This window comes from Dipteris shenzhenensis, chromosome 15 (assembly GCF_047967505.1).
Source record: "Dipteris shenzhenensis isolate YYH24624 ecotype China chromosome 15, Dip_SZ_1.0, whole genome shotgun sequence".
NCBI lineage: Eukaryota > Viridiplantae > Streptophyta > Polypodiopsida > Gleicheniales > Dipteridaceae > Dipteris > Dipteris shenzhenensis.
In genome coordinates, this window is record NC_141610.1 from 47214931 (window position 1) to 47242567 (window position 27637).

General features: G+C 42.0%; 1 protein-coding gene across 1 annotated transcript in view; it reads right to left on the minus strand.

Moving 5' to 3' along the window:
* Positions 1-3681: 3681 nt before the first annotated feature.
* The window catches only part of LOC147893906 (K(+) efflux antiporter 2, chloroplastic-like), a 148476-nt gene continuing 124520 nt past the window's right edge, over positions 3682-27637 (minus strand). The window contains exons 7-20 of the mRNA XM_087385467.1: positions 22115-22183; positions 21865-21930; positions 20643-20732; positions 20439-20543; positions 19971-20099; positions 11908-12117; positions 6597-6746; positions 6424-6477; positions 6236-6294; positions 6016-6082; positions 5757-5933; positions 4954-5010; positions 4613-4687; positions 3682-4298 (exon numbers count right to left, since the gene is read on the minus strand). Of these exons, the coding sequence (XP_087241593.1) occupies positions 4152-4298; positions 4613-4687; positions 4954-5010; positions 5757-5933; positions 6016-6082; positions 6236-6294; positions 6424-6477; positions 6597-6746; positions 11908-12117; positions 19971-20099; positions 20439-20543; positions 20643-20732; positions 21865-21930; positions 22115-22183 (1455 nt within the window). The 3' untranslated portion in view covers positions 3682-4151. The remainder of the gene's footprint in view (positions 4299-4612; positions 4688-4953; positions 5011-5756; positions 5934-6015; positions 6083-6235; positions 6295-6423; positions 6478-6596; positions 6747-11907; positions 12118-19970; positions 20100-20438; positions 20544-20642; positions 20733-21864; positions 21931-22114; positions 22184-27637) is intronic.

Sequence of the window (27637 nt, forward strand, 5' to 3'; positions counted from 1 at the left end):
GTATTGTTTCTGGGCCAAATGGACACCTTACATAGCAAACCTAACCGTGGATCAATCTTACTAGCTAAATGAAAATATGACTACAAGTTATTGTTACAATGCAATTGGAATATAGCGTAGGTTACAGAAAGTCCTTAAGAGATTGTTGGTACTGTATATAAATGTGAATAGTTGATTGTTATATTGTGTCTCAATGGTTCGAGTCAAGGATTTATCTGTCAAGGTATTTGATGATGGCATCTCAGAAGCTAGAAGACACTTGGGACATCCATAAGAATTAATGCAAGTTAATTTTGTTAATGACGAGTCCAAGGGCAACTGTGTAGGGGCAAGAATGTGGCTAATAAGCTAGATGAGACTACGATTAATACATGCATTTGGAGGGGGGAGGGGGGGGAGATTAGTACCTAACAAGTTGCTAGGAATAGAAAAAGAGTCTTCTAGGGAAATTGGGTTATGTCTTGATCCAACTGCAAAGTGGAATGTGAATAGTCACGATTGAATATAGTCAACCCAAGCTCTAGCTCTTGGAATTTGATGGGACTTAAAGAGAAATCTTAAGGTAGATTGGCAGAAGCACATCTACAAATTTGAATTGAATGTTGTGCTTTATACTCTTTGAGGTGAGCATGATCTTCCTCAAGGTCTTTTTTATCTCGACCATGGATGTTTGAAAGACTCCACCTGAGCTTTTGTTTCTTTGTTGTGCATTTATTGAGCCATGCATGGACACACCAATAGGTTCTTCAGCAACCCAACCGAGGGTGTATCGACTATTGGTTGAAAAATATTATTGCTAAGCATGGCTATCTGATGGCAAGAAATGATGGTTTGTTGGATGCATTGCATGGCTCTATAACCTTTGCAATATAGATTTGAAATGTGCTTATCATCAGATTAAAATTCATGCTCAGAGTGTGCACAAACTTTCTTTTGGTCAACATGAGTTTTTGGTATTGTCATTTGGGCTTACAAATGCTCCAGATACATTTGTCATGCTCATGAAGGATTTACTAGGGCCCTACATTGGGAAGTTTATAGTACATTTTATTTATGATATATTGGTTTACAAAAAAAGTCTTGCTAAGCATAGGGACCATTTGAGAAAAGTGTTTGGTACCCGGATACAAGCAAATCTCTATGTGAATAAGAAGAAAATTATGCTATGCACGGTTAAGCTTGAATATCTTGGTTTCATTGTACCTCCTGATGGGGCTGCAATGGATCCAAAGAATGTGGCTGCAATTTTAGTGTGGCTAGTGCCTAAGTGTCACAACTTTGCAATCATTCTTAAGGTATGTTTGGTATCAAATAGCATTTTAATGTTGTTTCTCCATTGACTGAGTTGACCTCAGATAAAGTACCTTACATTTGGAAAAAGAATCAACAAAAAATATTTGACACAATAAAGAGAGCAATAGCCCAAGGACCTTTGTTAAAAATTGTTGATCCCAGAATACCATTTTTCCTAGAAACCAAAGCAAGTGGCATTGTGGTAAGAGTAGTTTTATTGCAAGAAGGGGGGCCAATCACATTCGAAAGAAAGAAACTTTCACCTTCTTTGAAGAATTGGCTAACTCATGACCAAGAGTTGTATGTTGTGATCCACACATTTAAAGCATCTAGACATTATTTATATGGTGTAGAGCTTTAGGTCATCATGATACTCCACATATTTTAGTAAACAGCTTGATTTAAGTGGCTGCCAAGCTAGGGAGATAGAACTCATGCAAGAATTCCATATGGAGATTCGACACTAAAGAGGCAAGATAATAAAGTTGCATGGTATGCTTTACAGAAATGACAAGATTATAGTACCTAAACAGAATCATCTCCGGCAAAAGATAATCCATTAGTGCCATGAGAACCCATGTGCTGAACAACGAGGTGCCGAAAAGACATGCAAGCTTGTGCACCAAGATTTCTTTTGGCCAAAGATAAAAAATCATAGTCTTGAATGGTCACACGATGTTTCTGGTGTCAAGTAAAACAGAACAAGTGAAGTCACTTGGCCTTTTATAGCCATTGGATATACCATCAAGTAGATCGGAGAGCATTTCATAGACTTTATAGTTGATCTGCCAATAGACACAAGGAGGGTATGCTCCTATCCTTGTAGTGATTGACTGTCGTACCAAGACGGCTCACTTGATTCCGACTAGACCGTCAGTAAGTGCCCCACAAGCAACACATTAGTTTTTACGCAAAGTATTTCGTTCACATGGATTACATAGATATGAGATTTACCAAGCATTTTTGGACTGCTCTAGTTAGCCCACTTAGAAGTAAGTTGGGAGTAGCTAGTGGGGATCATCTAGAGTGAACCAAGAAATACTAAGAGCATATGTTTCAGTAAGGCAATATTCTGAAAATAAGTGGTTGCCATTATTGGAATTTACCTTTAATGACAAAAAGCATTCATCCAGATAGATGAGTCCTTTTGAGCTGAATTATGGATTTAGACCAACTAATCCAGCTAAATTGGAGTTCCACAAAAAGTACCAAGTGCTTAAAATTACGTAATCTAGATGTAGAGTATGCTAGAGCTTCCCAAGTTAATAACCTCCGCCAAACATGGCAAACTTCAAATGAGAAAGACACTTCTAGAAAATTTGAAGACGAGAGTTTTTCAAAAGATCCCCTTGAACAGAGTGTCCTTTGCTACAAGACAATGCGTTAATACATCACCTCAATACTGTGGATTGTACTCGTTTTAAAGAGAATAGGAAAGGTTACATATCGATTAGAAGTACCACAAAATGCATGGTGCATCCACAGTCTCATGTGTCTTTGTTGAAAACGACTTTTCCAACCAAGTCATTTGTGAATTGATGGAATTGTTATATTAGAAAAGCTAGAAGAAAATGCAATAGGCAAGCCCACATGATGGTTCGAGACCGAAAGACACCTACACTATTGATTACTTGACATGGTCTTCATCTACTTAAGGCTACCTAGAAAACTGTCTACCAATAAGGAGAGCATTCCCAAATTTCATCATCAAGGACATTATTGCATAAAGAAGGAAGGAATGTTATGTTCCAAATGGAAAGTCCCAAAACCTTAGATCATCAGTAATAGAAAGTACATAGAGAGGCCTTGGTAATGTATGTAAACATAAATAGTCAGTTATATTGTGTTTAAATGTTCCAAATGGAAAGTAACAGAACCTCAGATCATCGGTAATAGAGAGTACACCTTGGTGATGTATAGAAACATAAATAGCCGGTTATATTGTGTTTAAATTTTTCGTCATGTGTCTAGGGGCAAGAATGTAAGTTAAGACAAAAAGGGACTAAGGTTTATAAATGCATGGGGAGGGATTAGTACCTAGCAAGTAGCTAGGAATAGAAACAGTCTTCGAGGGAATTAGGGTATATCTTGATCCACGTTGCGAAGGGAAATATTAGATTGTCACCATTGAATGTAGTCGACAATTATGAAGGCTCTGAAAAAAGCGTGTATGTAGGGTGTAGTTAGCTGGGAGGTGATTTTTTTCTGACACCTGCAGGTTGTTGCAAGTACAATTGGTTTGGATCTTAACACGTATCGTTACAAAAATTCGTGCTCATTTAAAAATGTAAGCTAATTCAGAGCCTCAAACACAATTAGTACAAATAATCATGTTTAAAAGCCTCACACAGCAAAGCCGGCTCTCAAAACAAAACAAAAAAATCAAGAAACAAAACCCATCAGAGATGAGGATTGCTCATTCATCTTAAGAAATGTTATCCATATGAATAAATTTTGACTATAATTTGAGAATGAAGCACTGTTTACAATTGCTTGCCAGTGTTCTGATCATTTTGTCAGATAATTAAGAATTGGGTGTGGATAAATTGCACTACCCATACCCTCTAGATTACATGTGTGGGAACTTATCTGTACAGCAATGAGAGAAGCCCTCTCCATACAATTCTCACAATTGTAGTGAGTTGACAAGACCCAATAATACCTGTTCCACTCTCACAGGGACTTACCGCAGAACTGGTAAGCAAACCTGCCTTGGTCACCTATCAGTTTGTTCAATTCCTCCCTATTTTTACCTTTCCCTGGGGTCTGCAAGAGTGACTGCTTGTGTAGTGAGCAATCCAATGTCTTAAGTAGCAGTGAAATGTCGTAGCTAATAGCCGAGCATGGTGAGATTCATTTTATGGAACTACCAGAACCTCCTGTCGTGCCTCACCAGCTACGTCGTCATCTGCCTTCCCTTTTATGAAAGGTTCAGTTTGCACTTTTGGTTTCCCCATGATACGTGAGAATCCATACCCAAGCGATGTTCCACTCAACTCAGAGAGCTGCAAGAATGTCACAAAATGCGGTTATTTGAGATTGCACGATTATACTTCACCATAACATAATTTTTTCATCTGCAACTATCCAGGAGGCAAATACTTGCTAAAAGTAAGAGTTGGATGCAACTATGTGCATACATGCATGCATGTGTATGTGTATGAATACTTTGTTTTAAGCAAAAGCAGAAATGAAATTCTTTCAATCAGTAATGTTTATGTTCGGAAATATTTTGGGCTTCTTCATATTCCTGAATCAGTTCTATGTTCTTTCTTCCCCTACTAATGCTGGTTGCAAGAAAATCCAGATGTGAAGAAACCTCTGTGAGTTCAGACAGATGTCTGGACCGAAACTCATCAACCGTTGCTGCAATCTCCGATGCTGGGAGTTTAACCTACGCAAAATAAATTATGCAAAAAGAAAGCACCAAAAACGTCAATAAGCCTAAAAACACAATCCAATCTGATGAGTCTCTAAATTGCTTTTGGTATGTAGCATTGGAAACCTTACTACAAGCGAGGTTAATATAAAATTTCAAGCTCTGTTTCCATAAAACGCCCTGAGTTGTTCCACACCATAACCTGCAATGCAGTGGACTGTTTCTTCTCTACCCACCCCATCTAAGGAGCAGAATCCCTATGGTTTTGGAATGGTATCTACCTGGGCCAGAACTGCTGCTGCCAATTGCAAGCTAGGCTCCAATGTCTCTGGAACAACCTGGCCAAATTGAAAAGCCCCAGTGTGCAGAAAATGTCAGTGCAGCCAACAAACTCTTGAGTGTTTCAGCTGCAAGCAGCAAACAACCATCAGAGAAATTTTAATCCCCCCTTCTTAAAGCAGATAAAGGCAGCCCTTTCTCTTCTTAATAGAAACACGCACAGTTCACAGCCTAGTGCAAATTCATGCCTTGTAAAACAAAAACGAACACTCTAGCCACTACTACTGAGAATTACAACAGAGAGGTCAAGAATGGAAGCCCGTGGCCAAATTACAGAAGCAGAAATAGTAAACACACGAAGTGTCAAGGTACTATTTGACATGAATTCAGCAAAGTACTTCAGTAAATTAATTTTTCATTGAAAGATCTTCCTGCTCAACAAAAACCAGGGGCTACAACAACTCAAAATTGCTCCAAGTGAGCACAACTATGGATACTTGCCACGCACAGCCAACGACTACAAGAACTCTAAACTTATCACCGAGAACCATAACGACTATGAATGACTTAACTGAATTCATGGGGAACGAATGTAGACTCGATGACTCAAAAACCACGACAACTAACTATCAGTCACCATACAGGAACACTTCCCACATATGAATGAAGCTTCCAGAGTATGCACAAGTTCAACCTCAATTCTTTGTATAGGCATAGTGTAAACGTTTCACATATTGAATTCAATTCAGTTTGGGAGTTCAAAAGTAGAAGGACAAAACCCATGCATAAGCCCAAGAAAACATACAGCTGTAGCGCCTGCTTTCTCAAGGTTGATTCCATGGTCAACATCATGTGCCCGAACAAATGTTTTCACCTTGGGGAAATGTTTACTAAGAGCCCATACGGTACGGTAATTAGCACCTGGAGTATCCAATGTTATTACAGCACACGATGCCCTCTCTGCACCAACCTTGTGCAGCACCTGAATTAACAGAGACAGGTTACTAACTAAACAGACAAAACATATCAGAGATTTGAAAATGCAGTAAGGCACACCAACACACCTCTTTACTGCCTGCATCCCCAAAATAGACAGGTAGATCAAGAGCACGTCCAACACTGACACGCTCACTGAACATATGAAGGCTCCAAAAAGTAAGTCCACAGTAGCAGGCAAATGAGTGTGCCACATGCTTGGAGTCCAAAGGTTTAATTGCCCCTACAGTAGCTCCTCTAGGAACTGGAAAGTAAGCATTCAACACTTCTTAAATAGGCATACCTTACCTTCTTACATCCAGGGCTACAAAGGGTATCAATCTTTCCGACAAAAGCTGGGCAATAATCTGTAGACAAACCAAAGATGTGAGGTGCAGTGAAATACAAGCTGGAGAAGACTCCACTAATTAAATCCACAGTGAGGCTTGAAACTTTTAACTTTACAGTAGAAATATTAACGAAAAACAAATTCACACCTGTCCCACACGACCGAATCCGCAGATGATAATGTGATCTTGTAAATCATCAGTCTACAAGGATGAACAGGTGTCATGGTATGTTATCGTGTGAAACATGCAACTACCTTGACATTGAGTAAAACAGGGATGGATCAATTGTATTCAAAAGGTACAATGATCTTATCAATTACCTCACTTTCTGCTGGAAGCAAGCTGCGTACATCCTGCTGCTCAAAGCGAGATGCAATGAATTGGCCAAGAGCTCCTAGCCAAGGTGTAGAAGCCATTGACAAACCCACAACTAGAAATAATAATGAAGACATTTGTGGAGTCATGATCCGCTGCATGCAACAAAATAAAATGGGGTTAATGATATGATTGTATTAAAGTCCGCTAAAGCTGACAAATACAATTTACCACCATTTGTGATTTTAGTTCTACTTTCTGCAAACATTAAGAATACCTCATACCTAGTTGGGGCCATTGAAGGGTGCTACATTCTTGTTTACCATGAAATATAAGATCAAGAAGGCACTAAGATTTTTCAACCATTGCCATCCAATTTAATGGTCACTAGTTGTTGTATTGATAAACTACAAACCACCTGATTGGGAGGGGTTCTCTTGTTTGATGAGGAGCTTGATGAGGGTCTAGCGACAACTTTCAATGGGTCTCATCGGTGCCAACCCTCAGTGCAGGGAGGAATAGAGAACCAGCCTTACTTGGCACGCAGAGGAGAGGCATGTGATCGGGATAGTCTCACGCTTGGGCACTGGACACATGTCAGCTGGGCATTATGGGATACTGGACTCGCTAGGTCCATGGGCAAATGAACCGGATATCGCATCGGCAAGGCAAGCATTGGCACATATACAAGGAGCAGCTCACAAGATTGAGGAGATTGATGCAGCCATTCCAAAGGCTTGGCAGGAGGGAATTTAACATTGGAGCATGGTGATGTGGGAATGGCATGTTCATCCTGCTATCAGAATTTGTCAATATTTGGTTTGATACTATCTATACCTTGCCCGCTCTGGGAGCAAGGTATTGATGGTTTCAAGAAGACCACCAAGAGATGGGTATATTCACAATTCGAGGAATCGGTTGGTTACTGTATAGTCCAGCACCCTAGTTAGCACCTTCTTCTGGGGCACCCTAGGCAATGAGCTGAGACCCAAGGAGACAGGTCGCAGTGCAAATAATCCTTCACGACACCTTACGAGTAGCTCATTCTTTGTATAATTTTCAATTGCTTTCTTTTCTTTTTCTTCGTAAAACAAAATACTTGAAATGAGAGACCACAATTCGGTTTGTCAATAGTGAAGGTCAAACTGCTGCATGACAGTTTTTTATTCAAGCCACCACCTCTCGATTGAGACAAACTTTCCATGTGTTTTTTTAATCCCTCCCATCAATTACCTCCTAAGAAAAGACACCGGAAAAACATAAACAGATGTCACATTGTAAAACAAAATTTCACCAGATAAAATTTGCATCTTCCTTTGTATGGCAAGAAATATGTTCTCTGAGAACAGTCACGTCGAAAGGAAAAGTGTAAAACAATTTTTACTGTTTATCATTTTCGCCACAAGCGTACAAACGAGCAAGATGTTGATGCATAGGCAGGGCTCCCTATTCTGGTGAAGTCTTCATGAATGTCCGAAGGGGAAGGGGGGTATTATTGTTGGAAATATTGTAATGTTTAAGGTAGTGGCTTTTTAACCCTTGTGGGGTCAACCTACGGTTTAAGAATTTTTTCCTGATGACAACCCCTTGTACTCACGTTTTTGCTCTCTCCACCATCTACATCCCTCACATCTGGTATCACAACCTGCATGTGTGCTTGCCATTGCACTCCCCCTTTATTCCCAGCCTGAGGGAGGAGTTGTCGCGTTAAACCTCTTCATATACCCTCAATCGGCAGGTTTTCCTGTAGCCGCCTCATTTAACCTGATGTACGGAGCTGTGCGCCTGTTCAAGTGCAGCCCTGCGACTACTTCAGGTGCTGTTTTTTAGGTTTTGCTGCTGTTTTCGAGGACGGTCCTGCAGATTTGAGGTATGGTCATTTGACACCAATTCTGGCACTGAAATCACTGCAAAAGCTGCTCTCCAACCTCTATCCCAACTTTGACGATTTTTTGGAGCTGCTTGATGTGTTTTCACTAAATTTTCTGCATTTTTAGGTGTGCACACTGTGCAGAGCTGTTCATACAATCCCTCATAAGTGCAATTGTACTAGTGGGGTTGTTACTGCCAAAGCATAGACAAGGAAAAATGTGTCTATTGATGTGCATGATGGGGATCAAGCCTTGTTGGCTAAAGGCAGAAACAAGCCTCACTTTGATGGCTCTCAGTCCAAGACTACTTCAGCCCAGCCATCAAAGAAATCAAAAGAAATGCACACGTCATCCCAAAAAGAAGGATAAATGCCATTATTGCAAGAAGCTTGGACACAACATCAATGAGTGCAGGAAGAGGTTGACCGTTGGAGAAAGAAAGGAAAAAGAAGGACATGGGAAAGAGGCTTACAATTCCAATGCATCACATGAACGAGGGTACTGGTTCACCAAACTTTGTGACTAAAGATTTGTCCTTTTTGGTATGCAATTATGGTGGCAAGTGTGATGCCAATCATGAGATTGCCTCACTCACTATGAGACGCTTCAGCTACAAATTCTTACTTTGATAGTGGTGCTTTGAAGCACATTGCTGCTAGGAAGTATTTATTGGTAGGATTTACAGCCTGCTCCAGTTCGCAAAGGAGTGTCTTGTGCCAACAATTCTTCATACCTTGTAAAGGGAGTTGGAAAGATTCTCTTGTCATGAGTTGATGGGACTGATTATGCCTTCTAGATGTCCTGTATGTGCTAGGGATTAAGAAGAATGAGCTGTCAGGGTCCTCTTTTGGAAAAAGAGGCCTTGCTGTGATTTTTGAAGATGATAAGAGCATTGTCAAGGATAGAGTAAAGGACTATCAGAAATGTCACTACATGCACTTCAAATCAGGTTTTGTACAAAGATGGACAAACATGACAGCAGTATGTCTAATGCACATGTCTGTATATTGGGAAGATATATAGGAATGCCTTTCCTATGCATATTGGGAAAGATGCAGAAGAATGAATTTCTTATTCATAGGAAGGGTGCATATTGGGAAAGATGCAGAGGAATGCCTTTCCTAGAGATGGACCTATTAGAGCTGGAAGGAAATTGCAGCTCATACACACTGACGCATGTGGTCCATGAGGACACCATCTTGGAATAGCATCTGTATTTTGTTATCTTCATAGATGATTTTTCCAGATTCTCATGGGAAATCCCCTACAAGAAAAATCAGATGTCTTTTAGTGCTAAGCAGTTTCTTGCAATGGCGGAGAATCAGTCTAAGCGCACAGAACAGACTTTGAGAACGAACAGAGGCGGGGAGTATATATCAGATGCTTTCAAAGATTTCTTGAAGGAGAGAAGGATTGACCAGATGCATGATCAAAGGGTGAAGGTTGCTGCACAAATTTTGGATGGAGGCACTAATGTGTGTAACACACATTTTGAATAGATGCCCAACCAAGACTTTGAAAACTGTGACTCCATTTGAGGCTTGGTATAATAGGAAACCCAAGGTGTTTGGCTGCAAAGCTTAGGCACATATGCCTAGTCAGCTAAGAAGCAAGCTAGATGATAAGGCCATTAACCCCAAGTTTGTTAGCCACAGCAATGACAGCAAAGCTTACAGTACCTCCAAACCTCAAACAAGAAGGATTTTTGTCAGCCGACGTGATTTTCGCAGAAAACTCAGATCAGTCCATGACTGAGTTTGATAGACAGTTGCATCCAGGTTCTCAAAATGTGCTTGAAGGGTTGCTCCCCTGGCAGTTGAAGGCACCTTAGAGCAGACAACAGAAGACAGAATATTCAACCTGCACATACTAATCCACAATACCTTTGGATGCTCCAAATAAGGTCATGATCAACCTATCACACATGAGGATGTACAAGAGATTGTCATAGAGGAGAGAGCTGCTTCACAGCAAGCTAGAACAGTCCCTAGATGGCTGCTACCAACCCTGAAGGAGAGCTGACTTTAAGCCGGTCTCTCCAGTAGGAGCAGAGCTGGTTCAAGAGGAACAGGGGGAGCAAACTTTGCTGATTCAGCTTGGACGAGTTCAATGTATGATACAGATGAACCCAACAGTTGTGAAGATGCTCAAGGCAGTGAGCATTGGATGAGGGCCATGAAGTCAGAATTGGACTCTATCATGAAGAACAATACATGAGAACTCCCATAGCAAAGAAAGGTATTGGGACCAAGTGGGTGTACAAAATCAATGGAAAATCTGATGGTAGCATTGACAAGTATAAGCAAAATTGGATGCCAAGGGCTATTCTCAGCAAACGGGATAGGTTGGGATAGGTTGCTGAAACCTGTGCCCCTCTCCAGGATGACCACCATCAGATGTGTTGTTTCATTTGCTGCTCATTTTCGGTGGAATGTACATCAGTTGGATATCAAAACAGACTTCTTAAAGGGGACTGGCAGGAAGAAGTCTATTGGTTTTCAGAGGCTTGGTCAGGAAGACAAAGTAAGCAAGTTGCACAAGGCACTTTATGGCTGAAACACGCGGGCTTGGTAATTTGATCTACTATCCTACACATCAATTATAGATCTGTTCACCAAGGCTCTATTTAGAGAAAAGTTTGAAGCTTTCCGCAAAAGCTTTGGGCGTACTTCCTTTTGGTGATTGAGATCAGACCTTGTACAACAAGACTTGTCACTGCATAACCACAACTAGTGATTGAGTTTAGGTTTGTGTGAGTTTTAACCCTTGTGTGCATTAACATAAGGTTTTAGGGCTTTGTCAACACTGACAGCCTGTACTCTCATTCCTGCAACTTCACTTTTTCAACAGAGCTCCGCATTTTTGTTCTCTCCACCATCTCCATCTCTCACAATTAATGAATCATCAGCTCATGGGAACGCCTGCAATCAAGAAGTAGGCTAGTACAAGGTCTCCAATCTCTTCATCACACCTACAATTGTCTTTTATCATTCTTCTGAGCAAAGAGGCCCACAGCAGCTGAAAGAGCCTACACATCATTAAGACTATAGAGACGTCACCATTTCTGCTGGCCACAGCTTGAGGCGATTCCCACAAAAAAGAAGTGAGTTTCTTAGTCATATGAAATATTGTCGTTAGTTGAAATTATAAAAATGAACAAGAAGAAAGAGGTGCAGGTGCATTGAGGAATTATCAAAAACTTCAAACCTATCTGAGAAAGCAGACAAAAATTTCTATGATCTTAATCCCAGAAAATCCCATCAGATAAAAAGAATCTCTTTATATTTTATCAACAATACGGAACTGGCTTTGTATTCATACAAGACAGCATTTGTTTGCCATTATTCAATAGGGTACGAGAGTTTAAAACTAGGTTGAACCATTCCTTAAGGAGCCCTGAACAGTCATGCTTATAACAAATGGAGGTTCTGCGTATTAAACCTGCCTGATTCACAGCTTCGCCAAAGGCAACAAAAGCAAATTCGCCACCTGGAGCAAGCAGCAGTCCAGCTCGAACAGCAGCAATAGTAGAAAGCCCAAAAAGCCGGCCTACTGAAGCCACAAGGAAAGTCTTGCCTAAAAGTAAAAGACTTAATGCTCCAAGAATCACAGAAAACTTTGCAGTGAATAGTTTGGGGTCTATTGACATGCCTACCTGAAACACAACAACAGCACTGTTAGCATATAAAAAATCAAACATTACATTTGGTTTGCTTACCCTCTCTTTGTTTATTTTCTGCTTCACAAAAAGAGAGGGGATAGGGTCATCTGAAAGAATAGCATTCAGTAGAACTGGACAAATCTACAATCATTGCTTTGCTGGGATGGAAACACCCTAATCACCCAGTGGTTCTATATAGTCTGCAATATTTATCTGACAGTACAAAACAGACTGAATTCCTGAAGGAGGGGATCTTGCGGTGACCAACTATCCGCAGCATTACATGATGCTCATCAAACTACCATCATTCTTCCGTATGTCACTCTTGCAGATTAACGACTTTCCTGGTTTTATAACACACACATCGTCCAATGCCTCTAGACAGTCTAGTACATTTATCTGAAAATGAGCCCAAAACAGAAAAAAATATTGAAGAAGGGCATCTTGAGTGACCCCACTATCTCAGTTTCAAAAGGCTCTTCGCCATATGTTACTTTGGCAAATTCACCATCTTATTACCCTGACAGATTCACCATTTTACAGTTTCTAAGAAGGCTAGGCTAACATGCACATCCTCAGTAATGTCTTTGTCCCTGATTTAGTTCTCCCTCTGGGTGTGTACTTTCAGAATTTGCCCACACATCCCCCAATTATAAGGCTGAATTCTTCAATTGCAGCTTAAGTCTGTGTGACGTGTAATTCTGGGCCTGCAACATCCAATGATTGCTTAAGTCTGCACCAAATACTCACACTGCAAGTCGTTAGTTATTTGTGGTGAGTGATGTTCCCTCATCCCGAGACCATGATGACATTGGATCCAATTTGCAAATGAAGCCCCCCCCCCCCCCCCACAAAAACACTAAAGAACAGCGTCTTGAGATGACCACACCATCCTTCAAGAGGCTCATACAGCAATGATCCTTCCATATATTATTCTGGCAGATTCATTGTTCTATTACTCTGGAAGATTCACTGTTTTACGATCCAGTTGTCCCTCTGAGTGTGTATTTTCACGATTTGCCCATACATCCGCACGAACCACAAAGGGGAAAGAAAAAGGAAAATACAACTACAGCCTTGCAGCTCTAGAGTCTTGCCTTCTTCACATACAAACTAAAGGACACGGACGAGTTTTCCATGTAGCCTATGTTGGAGATATCATAGTCAAAGAGTGTGTTAGTGTGTAGTACTAGGTGATCTAGTACTAGTTTATGTGTGAGTCTTGTGTGAGTGCCACGTGTCATCATGGGACTTATCCCATATGCACTAGGTGCTAGAGTGTGTGTGAGTAGCCTATATAAGGCTTGTACTTCACTTGTCTTGTCACACTTGATGAATGAATGAGCACCTTTCATTATGTCTTCATTTGAGCATTATTTCCTCACACCCTCTCTCTCTCTCTCTCTCTCTCTCTCTCTCTCTCTCTCTCTCTCTCCATGTTTCTAACATGGTATCAGAGCCAGGTTAGCCCTGCCATAGCCATAGCTGCCACGTCATCCTAGACCTAACCCTAATTCGAAACCCTAAATCTGCTTCAGCCTTTTCTACAGCCTGCTGCCGCCTAGGGTTTCTGCACCACAGCTCTCCATTGTCTCTCCTCTTGCAGCCACCTCTGTTATCATATCTTTCTGCCTGTTTTTCACCCTGTTTCGACTCCATTCCCTGCTGTTTGCAGCTGTTTAAAGCCTGTCCATGAGCCACCTCTGCCTTTTCCTGCCTGCTCAGCTAACTCTATTCCGCCTCCTTTTTCAGCCATTTGCTTCTGTTTTTTCCTCCATAGCCTGCCGCTCCTATCCACACTGTCTAGGAGCTGTCCTCGAGTTGCTCTAGGCAGGTTTGGCACCCTGTAAGCTAGCTGGTCGGCACTTCCTGCAAGAGGCGCCTGTACGTGTGGTTCCCCAAGGACAGTTTGGAGCTCTCCATCACCGAAATCAGCGTCTCTGGGCTGCTGCTGCATATCCGCCTTTGACAGAGTCCTATTTCCAGCGCTCCAGCATACAAATACCAGCCAACTTTCAGCTTGGTGATCTGCTGCAGCAATTCGGGGTGCCTTGCTGAGCAACCTTACAGATTTCCACACCTACCTTCACATTTGGAGCATCTACAGCTACCGCTTTGTTTATTTCGGACCTCTTAACTGCCCCAAAACCCTAAAAGTCAATTTTTGCAATATCTGCTCAGATCTTCCAAAATTTTTAGGGCTTTTATGATTTGAGGGCTCCTGAGTGTTACAAGAACACTCTCCTGCAAGAAAATTTGAAAAGCCCCAAAATTTTCCAAACCCTAATTTTCTGCTAAACCCTATTTTTCAAATTTTAGGGCATTTCTGTTTTTTGCATCCCCTGAGCTGTATTGAAGTCCCCTGCATGTAGACATTTGGGGATTCCTCAAAATTCATGTAATTTCATTACTATCTTGTACATTCATTTGGGCATTTTGCCTCCTTTAGGCATAATTGCTCGAATTTGAAGATCTTCGTAATATTCGGTGACTCTCCGATCGGCACATTGAGAGTCATGACATGATGTCCCTTGGTAGCTGCTCCTATGGCCTTCATCGACACATCATTCGAGGGCATAGTTCTTCACTGACATACCTCTTCTCATCAGAATGTGCACACTCTTGTGCGGTAGCTACTTCGGGATCATGGGCTCTCTGTCCTTGCTATGCATAAAATGAATGAAAATATTTCTATGTTTGAGTTAAAGGTTCTCTTCCTTGAGTAGTCCCTCTAAAATGAATGTTTGAAGAGTCAATAAGAGGTCCTTTGCCCTGGGTTGTCTCCCAAAAATGATTGTATTGTGTTTTACTTTGGTTGATGGTATTGACCACCCAGTTCAAAGTAAGGGGGGATGACGAGTGATGGTTTGCCCTTGCCGGTTGCAAGCTGACAGAGAAGTCACTATCACACGAGAGGTGTTGGATAGTTGGACTTGCTCTTTGCAGTATTGCAGTGGAGGGGGGATCGGTCTACTCTTGCGTGTTGGGTCTCACACATCTTTGCTCTGAAGGGGGGTGTTGGAAATATCATAGTCAAAGAGTGTGTTAGTGTATAGTACTAGGTGATCTAGTACTAGTTTATGTGTGAGTCTTATGTGAGTGCCACGTGTCATCATGGGACTTATCCCATATGCACTAGGTGCTAGAGTGTGTGTGAGTAGCCTACATAAGGCTTGTACTTCACTTATCTTGTCACACTTGATGAATGAATGAGAGCCTTTCATTATGTCTTCATTTGAGCATTATTTCCTCACACCCTAACTCTCTCTCTCTCTCTCTCTCTCTCTCTCTCTCTCTTCACCATGTTTCTAACAGCCTATACAGTTCTTTGACTCTATTGAGGACTTTTCATACCCAATAACCTTCTCTTGGCTTCGCCACATTGCCTCCATAACTCCGTACCCGTGCTCTCTTCATCCAAATTACAACTTGTCAAAGAAACTTTTTCACTCATGTCTCTCACAAACAAGCCAGAAAACAAATAGCATAGTATAATTATCACAATATACGGCTCAATATGGACACTATTCTACTAATTAAAAATAGCCCTCTAAGGGCTCTCATTCCAATTTCAAAGGTTTTGTCTAGTTGCTTAAAAGCCGTCCATAACTTTGTGAGATGAAGTCCCTTAAAGTTAGTAGGACTCCATATAATCCTTACAGCTATAGCAATTCAATCAAGACAACATCTAATTGCAACAATTTGTAAAAATAACATAACCTAGTAACTAACAGCTTCATGTGAAGAGTCAGCCTCTGTGTTTCTTTTCTTGCATGCCCTTTCTGTAAATTATGTACATCTTACAAGGATAATGTAGTCCTAGAGTTTTGATGTGTATGATGTGTATTTTTGGGTTTCTTTGAGTAGTCTATGACTCCACATGTTGCCTAGATTTTTAAATGATGGCATTACCATGATGGAGGCTTGGAGCTGCATTCATCTGTAGCAATACCAAAGTTCATGGCGATTTAGAGCCATATCTTGCAAGTGAAAATAAGATTCAATCCCATGGAGACTGGGGGGCTCTTTTAGTCGTGATAGACAAGTAGACAAAATGCAAAGCGTACAAGTAAATGTGTGATATACTAATTAGGTAACAATCAGAATTACCACTGCAATCAATGGTAGAATTCGGGTACACATTCAAGGTAAGTTTTATTTTAGTCCCAAATATGATGCAAGTGAAGGACTTGTAAGCCACATCCATAGGTTGAGATCTTGTATGCATCAATTAGCTAGCCTTTATGCATATTCACACGATGAAGATGAAATGGCAATAGCTTACAAATAAGGAAGAAGATCGTCCATCTCTTGCATTCATCATGTGCATTGATTTAGCAAGAGGATGCACGGTAGAAGGCAATATATGCCGAGTCAACTTTCTGCACTAAGCATGCAAAAAGAAATGGTGAATGTGAAAGCCAAAATTTTCAAAACCAATACGGATGACAAACCAAGGCAAAGAATGATGTTTGGACATGCATATATTGTTTCAAGTATGGCATTTGGTGTTTCACAAAGTACAATGCAATCGGTAAAAGGCCAAAGCAGCGCTTGGATCGAAGATGATGAATAAATTAAATAGTCACAAGCAATATATTTTATTGGATGTTTGAAGAAGCTACAATCGGACCTCCACAAGGCAAAGACTATGTATTTTGAGTACATGGTCTCAGCGCTAGAGTCCGAGTTGAGAATGTATGCTATGTGCAAAAAGGAAAAGCAAGTCACGTGGGAAGTACGCTTTGATGACTGTAATATGCAGCTCATTTTCTTTAAATATGCTGGGCACAACCATAATGGCAGGTTGTAAGCAATGAAAGATGAATGCCCTATATAAGAACAATACATCAACATTGTGTGATTTGCCAACAAACAAGAAAGCAATAGCAAAAACATAGGGTTGCAAAGCAAAATACAAAACAAATGTCAACATTGAAAGATACATAAATGCCTATGCAGATTGTACACTCAACCACAAAGTTCAAGGGGAATACGTCACTATTGCACTTGTATATGTACATACTTTGATACTCACAATCAGCAATAAAATCTTCATCACAAAGCTATAAAAAACCCATTTGCAGAGTTTTATATGAAATATCTTGACCATTTCCTTAGAATAGAATTCTCGAGAGAAGTAGCATCAACTTTGATGAATCAACACGAGTATATTAATAATCTACTGAACAATTTTCATATGCAAGATTGCCGCAATTCCAACAAACAAAAATTTGAAGCTAACAGAAGAGCCTTAGTCCATGAAAGGTACCATAAGATAGCTAATTGGGTCGTTGATAAATCTGACAATCACTAGATGAGATATTTGTTATGCTGTCAGTACATTGCCATGTGTATGTCACCCCAAACAATCACACTAGAATACAGCCAAAAGAGTTTTGAGATCCATCAGAGACACAAGGCAACTTGTTATAAAATACAAAGGAAGTCAGACAAGATTACATGGCTACTATATTAAGAGGGTGATTATGATAGCAGAAGACCCACACAAAGGTATGCGTTTTTCTTGGACAAGGTGCCCTTTCATGGCATTGGCAGAACTAGAATATAGAGCTCTAACCATAGGAGCATGTGAAATAACATGGCTGTGAAGATTGATGTCACAGACAAATCAATCTGACGAGACAAAGCCAACAAAAATATATTGTGATAATCAGTGAACACAAGCACTAGCAAAGACTCAAATTTATCAATTCAAAGCAAAGCATATCTATGTCAAAAAGCATGTCATGAAAGAGAGTGGTACTTAATGACATCATCCTGCAGCATTGTGAAGTTGTGACAACGAAGAAAGATGTTGCAAACATCATTACCAAAACCGCTTGCAGAAAAGAGTTTTTGTTTTTTTTAATTGGCAAGACCTTGCTTTGACAAGAGGAAGGGCCTTCCCATTAAGGGGAGCATTGGAACTCTCTAACTATGTCCTCTCTCCTCCTTCACTCTCACCTTTTTATTAGGGACGTGATTGAGAAAATCACGAGTGCATAGAATGTGGTTGTTGATGCTCTCAACAAGAAGGGTCTGGTATCTGTAATCTCCTATGTCCAGAAGACCACACTCTCCGACATGACCAATCCATAATATGAAGCAAATTAGTTCTAATTCATGTTGCCATCCATTATGCCATTCATAGCCAATGATTGTTCGACAAAGATAGACATTCGGTACACTCTCATTTCCCACCATCATTCTTATATGCAGCACATGATTTCATACTTGGCATACCAAGGAAACGATTGGGTTCATTTAAGCACCGTCAAGAAAAGAGCAGATTGGGAAGGAGGTCTCAAAGCTCTTGCATTAGAGAATTTTGCTCCCTTCCAATAATCAAGTCATCAAAGTGCCTCAATGAAGCTTTCCCTACCTAGTGTTCCATTTGTCTTGCCTTAGGCCATATGGGGGACCTGCTTTAGCCGCCATACTACATGCAGAGAGCCCCAAGACTATCAATGAGGAGGAGATGGCTAAAGAGGGACAGCAAATGCCATTGAAAGTACACCATTGAGAAAAGCATCAGGACTCAGATGAGGCACCAAGGGTGGCAAATAATTTTTTTACAGACTATTTATGACTCCTTACACCTTATCAAGGAATAAAACCTTCTCTAGCCTTTTTAAGCTTCAGCAGCATCTATAGCCCCATGAGCATCTGTTAGGGCATCCACAAACGCAGCCAACAGAAGCAACAGGTGAATAGGACAGTGAGCAAGCAGTCCTAGTAGGACTGCCACACCAGCAAGGCCAGACAGCAGCAGTCGGCAAAAACTGCAGCCAGCTGTTCCAGATCAGGTCACCCACCAGGGGTTGGCCCCTAACAGACCATCCGGCTGCTCTCTTGTGGTCATTCTAGGAGAGGGGACCAGCCTATAAAAGTGTTCCCACCTTCTCAGTCTATTCATCAGGTCAGCAGCCTCTTCAGTCTTCACTTCATCGGCACAAAGGATCCTCCAAGCTCAGCAGGGAGTAGGGGAGGAGGAGGAGTCTGCCTTGCCCGCTCCATCTTCAAGAAGGCTCAGCCTTCACCATTTCTAGAAATAGCACTCACCCTTCTCAGTCCCACTCAGTTCATGCATTTGTCAGCTCTTATGGCTTCCCTCTGTATTTCATTAGTCCATGCTTTCCACACCCAGTAAGTGAGCACAAGCAGGCTTCTGACAGAAAATCATAGCTCACATGTCTCTTACAATAGGCTTAATTTCTTCAAGAAGTGTCACATAAGTTTCAGCTTCTTGTGCATCCTGGTTTATCTAGTTTCTTGAGGTTCCTAAAGGAATTTTATATTCTCCAAAGTTTAACATTCACATCTACAAGACCAGACGGATTGGGGGCACATGTGATAAAGCTCGACACTCTTCTGCTAACCCTTACTATAGTGCTGATGCCAAGCCTATCTTTCCTTCATACTCTTAAGTAATCGAAACTCGGATTCCACAAGTCTTCTTTCCATGCAAGGTAAAGTCTCAAGTGAATTCCTTCTGTTGTGCTTGCAAGCACAGCTTGCCCGATGGTTGCAGTCAGCCCCAATAAATTTTCTAATTAGTTAACTTCATAAGAGTTCTCACAGGTTGTGAAAGTTGTTATTAGTGAGACTCTTTTCTGATTCCAAGCTGAGCTCTTCCTATTGATTAAATTTGCATACATACATATACTGTGTTTTTTAAAGCATGTGTGTATTATTCGTAGCCCAATACCTTATACATACATAACATTGTTTGAAGACACTGAACAGATGAACTTACTACATTAATGTACTTAAAACAAAGCAGGGTAAATTTTTTATACTTTGAGGAGCAGTAGAGAATACTTCACAGTAAGAGCAAAACTTACAGTCATAAAAAATAGACCAAGGAGAAGGCCACGATATGGAGCAATATCAGACTCCACTTGCAAAGCAAATTCCGTCTCAGCAAGCAGCAATCCAGCCAAAAACGCTCCTAGAGCCATAGAGAGACCCGCCTATAGAAGTTGGATGTATCCAACCAAAAGTTCCAGCTGTCAGTGTGTATCACTACATTGCTGAAGTCAGCATCAATTATTCTTTTGATTCAACTTTCAAGGCTGAGAAACCTTGACTCAAATTCAAACACAATGAATGGGAAACCTCAACTTAAACATTGCTGGCCAGCAGTCTATTAGACATATCAATGCCAGCCATGCACAGGGTATCCAGAAACACACTGTAGATACTCTGCACTAAAATGAAAAGCAGATGCCTCAATAGAATGAGCAAACACAGCATATGTGATATGCAGAAACACATGTTTCCAGAAATGGTGTAAGCCTTATATGCCTTACCCTAGCAGTCAGCACACTTGTCCCAAGCACCACAAATAGAGTATTGGCAGCAAATATCTCTGCATTATGATTCTCGGCCATGCGCTTGTATATAGGACGAAGAAGCTGCACATATCACACAAGGTGGGCAAAAATCAATGCATGAAAATCTACACATAGATAAGAATAAGCACAGATATTCAAGAAAGGTTGTTGAAGTCTTACCAACCGCCCACCAGCAATTATACCAGCTATTGCTACAACACCCTTAACGGCAGCAATTCCAAGAGCTTCAGCAATGGCTTGGAAGCCAATCTGGAAGGCCACGAGAAATGAAAGGGTTGAGTAGCAATGCAAAGAGGTTAAACTGGTGGCAACTTGCTGTTCTCATGCACACAGATCAACCATAACACTGTTATTCTTACAGAAACTTTCTTGTCAACAACTCAGAGAGCAAATATGGTAGCTTCATGCAAGTAATATTACTATTGTGTTTTCTGCCTGGAGTTCACCAATAAAGGCAATCCCATTAAATCCCATGCATATACCCTGCTAAGCTGACATCAATGACCCAAAATATTCATACCATACACAGTAAGTGGCCAAACTGGGGGCACATACACAGTAAATGGCCAAACTACAGGCCAACATCACCAGGAATTCAATAATTTATTATTCAAATGATTAACCACTGATATAAAACCATGGGGCATGCACTTTCATAATATAAATCAATAAATATGATGAGTATTCCAATACACACATTTCCAAATCAGAAGCATCGGCTTCAGGGTCAATTAGGATACCAGCAATGATCTAACATGCAAGATAAAATAAAGCTCAGCTCTAACACACAACTAACAAAGAAGCTTGGAATAATCTTGCCCACAATGTTTCCCATGCTCGTTACCTTCATCAAACCAGGGAGCGTACAACTTCAAACCTACCTTTGATATTATCAAACTTTCAACTGATGCCTGAAAAACTAGAACTATTTGAAAAATGGCTAAATCATAATGCCTACTATAATGATGGAAGGTTTGAAGATCTCATCGTCTACTGTTAATTAACAAAGAATGTCAGGCTTGATTCCCTAAGACTTAACAAAAAATGAAGAATACCATCGGATGTTTCTTTCAATTGAATCAAGTCCAGGACAGGAAAAAAAAAAAGTAGACTGTACACACAGTGACAGGTGAATTATAGCATCCCCATACAAAGATCAGGGTTAAAGCCTCACTAATATTCATTATGTAATGGCAGCCTCAAAGAGCAGAACCCAAGATCGTTTCGTACAGTTGTTCAGCTTCCAAACCAGTTCAGATCAGACCTCAAGAGCAACCAGGACATAAGACAGGCTTCTAGAGTGTACTTTTAATCACTAAAGGCTTCCAATTCACTTAATTCTTACATTCCCATAAGGTTAAGTACATACTAAAATACATACCCCTCCTTTTGAAGAGTTAGGTGAAATAAGAGGAATCAATATAAGCAAAACCACAACAGCGATGTCCTGCCAAAAATACACGAACAAAGTGAGATTAATCACAGTATACACACGTCGCTGTTTTAGCCATATGATTCCCTAAACACAAACAATGTTTAAATCCTTCCGCTTCATGACAATTATGTACACTGTCACTCCAGATAGACTCCCCACGATGTTGCTGTAAGCAATAACATCAGAAAAACGTCACCTGGAAAAGCAAAACTGAAAATGTAGCACGCCCATGTCGAGAGGTACTCTCTCCACGCTCTTGGAGAACCTGAAATCAGACTTTCAGAAATAGTCAGTTTCAAGCCAAGTGAGAAAAAACACCATGGCAAACCCTCCATAGTGCAATCCATCAGACTAAAAGAAGGCATCTATAGCATAAAGCATGCAGCCACTTAAGGTAAGAAGAAGCATTCCATCACATGTGCTCAAAATCACAAGGCAGAGACAGCACATTATGAGTATTAGAAACTTATTCGTAGTCTCTTCATGCAAATAAATCAAGAAACCAAAAAGAACATTATAACTTGCATGCTGGATTTAGAAAGAGTCCTAGGAAGCTTTTAAAGCTCAACTAGAGAAACAGTGCATGAGTGCTATGACTTTCTGCAAAGCCAATAGCTCCAAGAAGATGCCTCAGTGATCCTAGCCCTAGGCTAGGCTAACAAAGAGTGAAAACATAATCCACCTAACAAATAATGAAAACATAATCCAGAAGAAGACACAGTAATGATGAATTGCAAAGGTGCCACAGAGAAGCATATCAGAAGAACTATATTATACCCCACAGCATATTTTGACACTAGCTACAAACATACAAATTAACAAGTCTGACTTGTAATAAGACATGGTATAAGGTCACCTTTTGCGACATGAACCCAGTCCTCACTGCCATTTGTCAGCTGTTTACGCCTTGATAAGTCCCTGTTTATAAGATTCAGCTAGTGTGCATGGCTGCCCAATCCATCCTACCATAAGCCTTTTTGGAATCCAACATGAAGAAGACGAGATTCATGACCACCTCTCGTGCCCAATCAACTGCCTCCCAGAAAGCGCAAATGTTATCCAAGATGCTGCTCTCCTGAACAAAAATTTCTTGTGTGTTGTGCATGACATCGAGGAGGTATGGATGGAGCCTCAAGCTCAAGAACTTGGCTAAGATATTGTAGGAAATGTCCAATAAAGTGACCGGGCACCACTGAGGGACGCCGGCTCGATCCCTCCCTTCAAGATCAGGCAAATCCATCTTGCAGCTAGCGACTAGGGTGCCAGCCCCAAGCCGAGATCTCCTAAAAAGCCCACAGCAGGGGAACGCGAAAGTGCTCCCCAAAGCATTAGGAGACATTGCAAACAAGCCATCCTCACTTGAGCATTTCTACACTAGGAGACCCTTGAGGGCTCCTCATCGGTGAGGGGATGTCATGCTTAGAGGGACCATAGAGGGGATGTGGGCCCAAACCTCCTCCCGACCTATGAATTGTTCTCCTTTTGCGAAAAGAAATGTCAAAAGGAGATAGTCCTCTCCACCATGTCCTATGTATATGGGTTCATTTGGTACGATGCGGAGTGCAAGGCTTATCGCCGACAGCTCTGACTTGAAACCGGACGTCACCTCCCGAACACACCAGACACGGTATGCAAGTACCGACGTCTTGTACATCGGAAGAAGCAGACATTTCTTCGTCGAAATGAGAAGGAGCTGCTGAACATCTTGTACAGCAGCAACTCTAAGGATTTTTCGCGGAGATTCCTTGAGCGTAGGTCTCCATCATCCCTCACCGACACGAGAGTCTGACACACATACGCACACCATCTTTATGATGTCCCACACCAGCCCACTCCAGATCTCATACACACACCTCGCCCCACCACTTGCACGTTGTTCACCAGAGGGGGAGTCAAGGACGCGACATTGAAACTGCACAATGGCCGAGCTAAGGATCACAAGGGGCTATGCACTGAGTTTATCGCATATGGGATCGACACGTTAGCCCCGATCCTAGCAAAGCTATTCAATGACGATGTTTGCCTTGGCTTCCCCCGCACTTGGACACTCAACACCATCACCCCCATCCACAAGGCAAGGGATCCCATGGACCCGAGTAACTACAGGACTATCATGATAGGACATGTGATGTCCAAGATCTATGCAGCTATATTAGCCTATTCGCAGAGATGAGAGGGCTCAAAGTAGAGGGTCAAACTGGTTTCAGGCGAGAACATGGGACTATGGATCACATACTCACACTCAGGAGTGTCATTGAGGAGGCCAGATCACGGAAGGAGAGGGTATATTGCTGCTTTGTGGATTTCTGCAAAGCCTTTGACACATAACCTCGAGCTCGTCTCATCACACGCCTACAGACACTGGGATTTGATCAGGAGATCATCTAGGCAGTTATGGCACTTAATGAGAGAGTCTCACGTCGAGTTCGGACAGGCGCAGGTTGGACAAATGAGATCTTAAGTACCATAGGGGTCAAACAGGGTTGTCCCTTATCGCCAACCCTGTTTGGCCTCTACCTTGATGAGCTTGAGACTTTCATGGGGGCGTTCGGAGGGACCGGTTGCTCACTTGCTGGGATCATCATCAAGATTCTTCTTTATGCAAATGACGTGGCACTCTTGTCGTCCACACCCGAGGGGCTCCAGGGAGACCTGGATGCACTACAGGTTTTTTGTTTATCCCATGATTTGGTAGTCAACCTTGGCAAGACCAAGGTCATGATCTTTAACACCTCTCGAGCAAACATGCAACGGAAGCAGTTTACTTTTACTTTCCGTGGGTCACCAGTTGAGATCATATCCTCATACACTTACTTGGGGGTCATCTTCTCCAGCCCGATTTTCACGATGAGACCAACGATGCAGGCCAAACTAAGTAGGGGATATCTCGGACCAAGGCTCTTCTCTTCGACTCCTTCGTCCGACCAACCGGTATGTATGGCAGCCCCTGTTGGAGGCCTGACATGTCAGAGATAGAGTGGACACGGGTGGAGCGCCTGCAGATCCTCATGCTCTCACGGATGATCCGGGGGAAACCGTCTATACCACATCACATCATTCACGCCGAGTTTGGTGCTTCTCCACTCTAGCTAGATGCAGCCTTTCAGACCATCACATTCTACACCGGGTTAGATCATATGGGGACTGCACATCAGGGAGACAGAGGTTGCCATGGTTGGCTCTCGATTCCTCCATGAGGTTGGCAGCAGAGGGAGATGGACAGCTTCGGGTATCATCACACCGCCTCCGCATAGAGAGCGGCAGAGCAGAGGGGATTCCTAGGGAGCATCGCTTATGCATATTGTGCGACTGTCAGGAGATTGAGTCGGAGGAGCATTTTATTTTCAAGTGCCCATTGTACTACGAGATCCAAGGTCGCTACCATTGCCTCTTCAAAGACGGCTTCGGGCTCCTTTCCAGATTCCTCGCCTACCCAGATCAGAGATGCCTCGCAGCCTTCATTCACGAGGGGGTCTGACACAGAGAGTACTTACTCAGGCGACAGGCCTTGGCTACATCATCAAACACCTTTCAAAGCAGGATCACAGAGTTCTTCCCATCGAGTGACATTGATCGTCCAGTCTCTAGCCACAGACGTGATAGAGACCCCGACCCGACGACTGCAGCACGACACACGAGACATCGAGGGGACACACAGATCACTCTAGGGGACCTCCCGTCATTGTTTAGACCCGGGATACGTCCCACGAGAGTCACGGTGACTCTGGTCTTACGTCGAGCCTCGTTCAGGAGACCAAGACACACAGCACCCCTTGACCAGCACCAACGTCCCATCACCGGGTATGCACAAGCCAGGGCGACATGACATACGGAGGATTCCGCTCTGCTTCAGTCTTTTTCTTTTCATTATTACACTCAGATGTATTTGATTATGTATGATCAAACTTAGGATTCAGCACGAGTGATGATGCTCGTTTCAGTAGCTCCACCCTTACTGTGATTTGTATCAGGTTTTCTTCCAGTCTCATAGACCCATCGGTCTTCCGAAGACTCTAATAAAATTTCTTTCTTTCTTTCTTTCTCCCGCTAAAGCCCAACCTAAAGCCCCTAATCTAAAACAACTGGCGTGTCAACCTGTCCCCTGCAACACCCACCTCGCTCAAGAGGAATCCATCACCTGCAGGTTGAGTCCAGCACTCCTTTAGTTGTTAGCTAGCCACTGAGAGATTGGCTCGTGCTCGCTAAAGCTCTATGTGCTACCATTCTGAATGGCATCACTCATTCAATTGGCCCATCCGTCTTGTGGGAGGGCAACCTCTGCTTGCCATGGCCAGCCCTACATTAGACATAGTTTTACATACTAAGGGGGACATGTGGAGATTGTATACACATACACTTACTTAGGGACAATGTTTACCGAGCCCATATTCACGATGCTTCATGCAACTAGGGCACAATTCACATAGAGTCAAGGAGCTCCAATACGGCTACCAAGACAATGCTCATTGCTTTAAGCCACATATCCAAGGGAAGTGATCTTCTATGTCTATGTGTAAACATAGCATGGCTAGGGTTATGAAGGCCAGGTTAGCCTATGGTCATGTGTCCTAACCATGGGACAATTAGGGCACATGATACCTTTGGTATATTCCTGGATACCTTTGGTATCCAGGAACATTCCCAAAGTCATCCTCTAAAAACGAACCATAGTGCAGTTTCAATGTCATGATAGTCACTCATAAGGTTGAAAACCATAAACTCCATCACGCATAGCAGGGACTAGCTACTATGACATTCCCCACTGACGTCATCAGCGTCCAACAATGGGTATAGACCATAGTATAAAAAATATGCTCTCACACATACAAATCCACACACCCACATATACTTGAGCATCCATATATATAAAGTCTATAGATGCTAAACGAAGAGAGAGAGAGAGAGTGTGCAGTACAGGACGAGTCGAAGAAGTCACGCCAACTTAGATTCATAGATAAGATTCCTAAACACAAGTACAAAGTACTTGTATCTAGGCCTGGGACTAAGTGTCCTAGGTGTCACATAGGACTAAGTGTCCTATGTGTCACAGAAGGCACTAACACAATAAGTGCCTACACTTATGCCTACAAGGCACATACCATGGCCTATAGGGCATCACTAGAACCACCAAAAAGATGGCCTACAAACCCCCCTCCATGGGATGGGCTGAAGTACTCTGGAAACGTCTCAGAATACCTGGTAGTTTCTGGTCATGGTGGCACATGTTCATCCAAAAGGATATAGCCACCTATGAATGTACAAGGAATGTCAGATCATGTAACAAAGGGAACCAAGTGTAAAGCCTGTCGGAAGACTTCGAACTTGGGACGAGGAAGTGCCTTTGTAAACATATCTGCGATGTTGTCCTCTGTGGGAAGATAGGACAACTCTCTGTCGCCTGCTGACAACCGCTCCCGAACATAATGATAGTGAACTTCAATATGCTTGGTACGCGCATGAAACACTGGGTTACGCGCAATGGCCAAAGCACTCTGGCTGTCAGTGTAGACAATAGTGGAGGATGTCTGGCAAATACCAAGATCTTTAAGTAACTATCGAAGCCAAACACACTCTACTGTAGCGGTGAAGGCTGCCATGTACTCAGCCTCACAACTAGACGTGGCAACTGTCGGTTGCTTCTTGCTGAGCCAAGAAATACATGAATTGCCAAGCAAAAAACAATTGCCAGTATGTGACACTCTGATGTCGGAACATCTTG